General features: G+C 43.4%; 1 protein-coding gene across 10 annotated transcripts in view; it reads right to left on the reverse strand.

The window, feature by feature from the left end:
* The window catches only part of DCUN1D4 (defective in cullin neddylation 1 domain containing 4), an 83746-nt gene that overhangs the window by 40911 nt on the left and 34975 nt on the right, over positions 1–7860 (reverse strand). For 9 of the 10 annotated variants that reach the window (XM_077757790.1, XM_077757789.1, XM_077757792.1 and 6 more), the window contains one exon: positions 2186–2300. The exons of the other annotated variant lie outside the window; for it this stretch is intronic. In XM_077757790.1, the coding sequence (XP_077613916.1) occupies positions 2186–2300 (115 nt within the window). The remainder of the gene's footprint in view (positions 1–2185; positions 2301–7860) is intronic. 10 annotated transcript variants of the gene reach the window in all.

Here is a 7860-nt window from a genome sequence, read left to right on the forward strand (position 1 = left end):
CATTTATCAGAGTAACTGTATATACCTCTGATGAGAGATTCTTCGTTTTAATAACAAACATGGCAACAGGGGATTAAGATACTGAAACTGCAAACCACCAGTGTTCTATTTCTTCTATAAGAGGAAGCCATACTACCCAGAAACAAAGGTGAGTACTGGCCAAGGCTTCAAACACACATGTTCCAATCCTGAACCTACACATTCTTAGCTCACACTCTGTAACTGGCCAACACGACAGAGACCTCTATATGACACTGTAATGACTTGCCTAAAAATAACTCCACATAAAAAAGGACAACTGTATACCATTCTGAAAATAAAAGAAAAATACTGACACATGCTACTGCATGGATGAACCTCAAACACCTCATGCTGAGTGACAGAAGCAGGACACATGAAGACCACTCACCTGAAATGCCCAGAAAAAGCAAATCTATAGAGAGAAGCTGAATGGGTGATTGTAGTGTCTGGGGGCGGGGGCGGGGCCGCGGACAGACTGTGAATGGGCATCAGGGATCTCAGTGGGTGGTGGCGATCTTCTAACACTGCTTTGTAGCGACAGCTGCATGAGTCCTAACAGCTTCGCAAAAATCACCGAACTGTACACTTAAATGGATGAAAGCTGTGGTATGTAAATAAAGTTGTTTTTCCAAAAAGACCAAGAGTGAAACTGAGCTAAAGCTACAGACCCTTACCCCCTGGGTGACCAATGAAACACTATCAGTAAGAGTCTCACATCCTTCAGCAACGTAGCTACCAGTTCGCAAACTACCTTCTTCATACGAAGTTATGTCAGATCGTGGTGAGAAACAACGAGTGCTACATATACAGTCAAAAAATGCGATGTGATTATTAGAATTTAGTAATTCTTTACACCAAAGAAGGATCAAGTAACCTGGCTTCCCAAAGCTGAAAATCACTGATCTATACACTGCTGGTGCTTATCTTCTAAATCACCGCTGTCTTCTTAGAGATCATTATTTTCTACTCATCTGGGATATGAAGAGTGATATTATTTTCACATTTTCAAAGTCCATCTCTCTATCCTTCCAACCGAGTTGGAGCCTATTAAGTATCACAGCAGGAAAAAAGAAAAAAAAGAAAAAAAGAAACCCAAAAGAGCTCATCTAGTCCTCTTGATGTATCGATGTGAATATTCAGGCCCATTAGTGAAGTAACCTACAGGGCCAGAATGGAGGAAAACGTAAGAAAGGCAGAGAAGACTACACTTATGATGTTTGTTCATTGTTAAAGAGAGAGAGAGAGAGAGAGAAAAGGAAAAATGACGTATGAAAAACAAAGTGCAATGATAGAAATGCCTCTAACCAACAAGTCTAGTGACGTTCAGAGCTGCCAAAATTAAACAGCTCACTTATCTGAAAGAGAAGTGGTTTACACGGTCTTGTTTTTTCAGTTTTTTTTTTCATGTTTTTTATTTATTTCTGAGAGAGAAAGAGAGGGAGAGGGAGAGGGAAAGAGAGAGAGAGAGAGAGAGACAGACAGACAGACAGACAGCGTAAGCAGGGATGGGTCAGAGAGAGAGGGAGACACAGAATCTGAAACAGGCTCTAGGCTCTGAGCTAGCTGTCAGCACAGAGCCCGACGCGGGGCTCAAACCCATGAACCGTGAGATCATGACTTGAACGAAGTAGGACACTTAACTGACTGAGCCACCCAGGTGCCCCTTGTTTTTTTCAGTTTCTAACAAATTCTCACTCATCTGAGACTCAGCCTCTGTTCAGCTAACATTGCGAGTGCGCTCAGAACATTCACTGCCAGCAGCGCTCTCCAGCAGCCCTGCCCGGGGTGCTTGCGACAGCAATCATGGATTCCTGTGGTTGTGTGTTCCGTGAGACCCCCTGAAAGAATACATATGTACTAGTCCCACGGTCCTCAACATGCACCAATGGCAAGCCTTTCAAAGGAAAGAAAGAAACTACACCAGTTTTGGTGGATCAAGGGACACAGATAAAACTTCAATTTCTAAGAACTCAACTTGCCTAGTCTGTTTTTGTTTTATAAACCCCCACACAAAAGCAGCATCACAAGATAATTACACTCTGAAACTATGCCTGGCAGAACCAAAGCAACATTCCAGCAGTATCTGCACACGCCAAGACCCACACAGGGCCGGGCGGGAATGGGTCTCTGTGATACACGCCATTCCTTCTGATCTATGACATACCCGTCATGTCTACTTTTCTTAGCAGATAAGTCATCTCCAGAGGCAGGTCTTCTCTTTTTCCTTGGCGGCATCACTTTACTAAAGCAGTCTGAGGAACTGCAAGACCGCAGGCTTCCTACAAACAGAGTCAAAGGGCACAATGTCAAGTTTAGCCACATCCTAACATTTCTAAAGAATACAACCACCAAATTAAAAACTTTCACAGCTTGTACTGTAAAGGGTTTAGATGTTATCTGTAAATGGTGTAAGGTGAAAAAAAGGTTTTTAGTTCCTCCATGAGAAAATGGTGGGAGTCAAGAAATAACCATTGCAATGACACAGATAAGTTAATACCATCCCCACAAAACCACATCAGAAGTGGAAGTTACATTTGCTCTCCAAAAACATTAATAGAAATCATCAAAGCTTTCGGTCTCTTTTATATGTCAGTGTTCCTTCAAAAGGACCTGCACTGCTATCTCAATTGCATATTTTATTAGGCAAGGCCAGATCAACCAGTGACCTTGACTCTAAAACACAAACAAGCACATCAGTCCCAATACTCTTAAGCTTCAAGGGATATCTGACCTGAGAAAAACAGGATTTAGATTTTTTGGACAGAAGCCTGACATGATCTTGAGCACAATTCCCATACTAATTTTAAGTTTGTTTCCGCCATTTTCAGTCAGGGTTTTCAGACGCATAACTTTCATCTGGTAAAAGATACTAAACTGTAGTAACAACAATCACAACACGGAACACCTACAGGGACGTCCCTGGGAGCCAGGCCCTGACCTGTTACCCCCCAATGGGCCTACAAAAAGAGAATCACCCTTGTTGCCCATGCAGATGAGAAACTGGAGACAGAGAGTTAAGGTAAGAGGCAAAACTGGGGTTCAAACCCAGGCAGTCTTCCTTCGGACCGTCTCAAACCGTTATAAATTAAAATCCTTGTATTCGTCCTGGCATAGGTGTCATCAGATATGCCATTTGGTTCCCACAATAACCCCAAATGTCAGGCAGGGGCAGATCTGTACTTGACAGATGGGAAAAACCAAGGCTCAGGCAACCACGTGATTTTCCAAGGTCCCCAACGTGTACGGCAGTGTATTCTGGACCCCCATGTGTATTCTCCATCTACTAGCTCCTTGGTAGAAGGCTCGGCCTCTCACTGAGTCAGGGACAAGAGACGGCATAAGGATGCTAGTGTTTAAAATGATCTGCATTCAGGGAGTACATTCCGGCTCTTTTGAGTTTGTTTCTGCCACTTTCAGTCAGGGTTTTCAGACGCAAAACTTCCAAGCCGCATAACTATGTGGCCTGGTCAATTGCTGCTTTACTCTTTGAAGAGTAAGAACTGTGATACATACCTCTCCGGATCTTTAGGAAGGAAAGCATCCATTCAGTGAATGCTTAGGTGCCAAGCACTGTGTGTAGATGGACAAGGGAGGATGTAAAGAAGTGCATCCTAACCGCCACGCTGAAGGTCTGCGGGCAGTGTGCAGGCTGTATTGCAGCCCCAAGATGTAGGTGTGATTAGCATCCCCAGTTTCACATACACAGAAATTGACGGAGAGATGAAGTGACAGCCGGAAAGTGGTAGGTGAAATGGATGAGGGAAGTCAAGTAGCTTGGCAGTAAAGCCCCAGCCTTCAGCCGCTATTTACTGTAGCCTGTGAGGCCGTCCAGGCAGAGACTGAGAGGCAGAGAACTCAAGACAGAGCCCTGGGGAGTACGGATGTTTAAGGGTCAGGGAAAGACCTGGGCAGGGAGAAAACCTGGGAGAGTATAATGGCCTATGAGCCAGGAAGGGAGAGTTTCGAGGAGAGGTCAAGTGCACACACAGGTCAGCTCAGGGAAGAAGCAAAAGGCACACACCAGAACGGGTAACAAAGCACGGCAGCGAGGGGCCAGCAAAGGTGGAGGCCAGACTGCGACGGGCTGTGGTGGGACGCCAGGCAAGGGAACGGACACAGCACACACAGATAGCCCTTTCCAGAAAAGTGTTCCGAGGGCAGGGAGAGCACTATCAGGAGCTCATGGTCACAAGCCCAGGAAGAGCAACGATCAGGACTGAAACCTCAGCCCCAGTTCACAGTGAGGCTTCCACACCGTGCCAGGTTCCCAGGAGGACATGCTTCAGGAACGGGCCAGCAGCAAAACCCCTTTTCTGCTGTGAACCAGGACCACTGCCTGAATGAGGCTTCTACCCAGTGCCAGGTCCTGAACAACGCATCAGCTTGAGGATCCTGCTTGCTCCTTTAGCACAGAAGCAGACCCCAAACAGGGCTACAAAGACGACCCCAATCAGATCCTGTCTTTGAAAGAATGGAAGCAGGGGGGGCTTTCAGAGACCCAAAGCATACCGTATCTCTCTCCCTGACAATAGCAGCAGCAACTGGAAAAGAAAGCCAGAGAAAGTGCCGCCCACCACTACACACACCATCTTCCCTATGAAGCGGTGGTCCTGTTTATAAACAACATTAGAGCATACAAAATGGTCCAAAGAGTTTGAGTGACCCAAGCTTTTGGAGACTGCCAACACACAAGAAAAAGATTCATTCTTTTCCATTAACGCTTTGGGCTGGGGCTTGCAGAATGTGAAAATACGTCCTGCCTAGCTAGAAAGCCTGCCACACTGCTCAGAAATAACGGTCTGTCCAAGAAATAACAAGAGCCGGTGAGGATGTGGAGATAAGGGAACTCTTGTGCACAGCTGATGGGAACGTAAACTGGTGCAGCCACTGTGGAAAAGTGTGGAGGTTCCTCAAAAAAAAATTAAAAACAAAACTACTAGATGACTCAGCAATCCCACTTCTGGGTATTCACCCAAGGAAAACAAAAACACTAATTTGAAAAGAATACATGCATCCGTACGTTTGTTGCAGCATGATTTACAACAGCCCAGGTAGGGAGCAACCTAAATGTCCATCAATAGATGAATGGATAAAGACGATGTCATATACATACACAATGGAATATTATTCAGCCACAAAAAATAATGAATTCTTGTCATTTGCAACAACATGAATGGAGCTAGAGAATGTTATGCTAAGTGAAGGAAGTCAGAGAGAGACAAATCCCATAGGATTTCACTTATGTGGAATCTAAAAAAACATGAACACACAAATAAAAAAACAGACTCATAAGTACAGAGAACAAATTGGTGGCTGCCAGTGGAGAGGTGGGTCAAGGGGATGGGCAAAATAGGTGAAAGGGATTAAGATTATAAAATAAATATAGTTATAAAATAAATTATAAAATAATAAGTTATAAAATAAATAAGTCACAGGGATGCAAAGTACAGAATATAGTGATTAATACTATAATAACTGTGTATGATCAGAGATGGTAATGACACTTATCCTGGTGAACACTGTATAACGTACAGAATTATCAAATCAATATGTTGTACACCTGAAATCAATACAACACTGTATGTCAACTATAACTTAATAAAAGAAAGGAAGGAAGCGCAGTCTGTCTTATACCTTGAGGTTCATTTCCCCCTCCCTGAATCTGTAAGTATGAAGAAAAGTCATTTCCTTCCAGTACTGGTCATGGCTTGGTTCTGAGCACCTAGTCTGGCAATAAACTCTCCCTCACACCAGTGTTTGCAGGACTCTCCCTCACATCAGTGTTTGTAGACCTCTCCCTCAAACCAGTGTTTGCAAAACACAGAGGAAAATGTACTATATTTCCTCAGCCTGTGGAACAGTGAACACTTATTTAAAATAATGTCCTCACAATATTCGCCAGTAAAGGTTAATCCACTCGCTCCTCTCCTATCCACTTCCTCACAGACAAACTGGTATAATGTCTGGCTTTCACTGAATCCTACTCAACAAGAGTATCATGTTTTTGGAAAACATACAAACATCTTAAGTTCACTAACTTTTTCAACCTTCTCTTATTTTCTTCCTTATTTGATGAATGCTTTCTGTGAAAAGGTTTCACAAATCAATTTCCCTTGTGTCTGTATAGAATGCACTCATATTTGAGCCCCAATATGGCATTTTATTCTTTTATTTATTTAAAATTTTTACCTCCTAGCCAAGAATCATGGCTTTTGTTCAGATCTCTCTACTCTACTGATCAGCATAAGTGAGTGGCTACTGTGGGGCCATCTTTCACAAAGAAGCAACATCTGTTTCACCTTTCCAGCACTCACTGGCTCACTGATCGCCACCCCCAACCCGGCCTCAGAGGAAAGACATATCCAATCCCTACACCCGGATACAAAGAACTACACAGCACAGCTTCAGAGGCAGGACCCAAGATAGAACCCAGAAGGACAGTGAAAAGTTTCAGGCTACACAATAAGCAATTTATTTTTATTTTTATTTATTTTTGAGAGAGAAAGAGAGAGAGACAGAGCATGAGCAGGGGAGGGGCAGAGAGAGAGGGAGATGCAGAATCTGAAGCAGGCTCCAGGCTCCGAGCTGTCGGCACAGAACCCCATGCAGGGCTGGAACTCACTGAATGCAAGATCATGACCTGAGCTGAAGTCGGACACTCAACCAACTGAGCCACCCAGGCGCCCCAAAAAACAATTTTTTAATGTGAGGAAAACAAGTTTACTTAAAATACTTTGCCAACATGAACCAAGCCAACAAACAGAGAGCACAAAACTCAAGTCTTATTTGCCCCAAACCTGCTCCTCTTCCTCCTCACATGGCTCCAGGGATCCCATCCGAGCAAGAGCAAGAACTAGGGTTTGTAAGTGCACATTCCACGGTATGCCCTGGTTCGCAGGGCCCCGTCTGGTTTACCTATGCACACACAGCAGTTAATATAGTATCTTAGTACAATAAGATATATACGTTCTTGAAAATCCTACAGTAGACTTTCAATATAGATTTGTTAAATAAATGTGCTTCTCAAACACGTATAAATTAAATTCTACTTTAAAAAGTCAGTACATTTCGGGACAGCTGGGTGACTATTTGAGTGTCCAACTCTTGGTTTCAGCTCAGGTCATGGTCTCACGCTTCTGTGAGAATGAGCCCCACATCGGGCTCTGCACTGACAGCGCAGAGCCTGCCTGGGATTCTCTCTCCCTCCCTCCGTCTGCCCCTCTGCTGCTCATGTGCACACACACATTCTCGCTCTCAAAATAAATAAATAAGCATTAAAAAAAAAAGGCAGTGCATTTCTTCAGTACCTTTCCAGAGACTTAAAACACCTGTGAATAGATAACATACCATCATTTCAGACTTTTCCCTGTTTATCAGTAAAATAAGCACTTTAAGTCTCCTGGCAAGCAGGATTTTTTAAACAAAAATATTCAAGAATGTCTGCTTCTCAAAACAACTCTGATATAATTTTTATTATAAAAAGACTTATTTGTTTAAATGAATGTTTTACAAAATTGTATTTATTTGCATCATTAAATTTATGCTTTACTCAGAACTTATATCACATAATCTACTTCAATTAAACTTCATCTTTAAAAAAACAAAATAATACGCAAATAACAATCAGGAATGTTATGAAATGCTTATCTGCTTCAAAGAATGGACTATTTGGGGCACCTGGGTGGCTCAGCTGGTTAAGCATCAGACACTTGATTTCAGCTCAGGTCATGATCTCACAGCTCCTGTGACAGAGCCCCACATTGGGCTCTAGATGGAGTGCTCAGAGTTTGCTTGGGATTCCCTCTCTTCCTCTCTCTCTGCCCCCCCCCCCCCCCCCAG

The sequence above is a fragment of the Crocuta crocuta genome, unplaced genomic scaffold (genome assembly GCF_008692635.1).
Source record: "Crocuta crocuta isolate KB4526 unplaced genomic scaffold, BGI_CrCroc_1.0 scaffold282, whole genome shotgun sequence".
Classification (NCBI taxonomy): domain Eukaryota; kingdom Metazoa; phylum Chordata; class Mammalia; order Carnivora; family Hyaenidae; genus Crocuta; species Crocuta crocuta.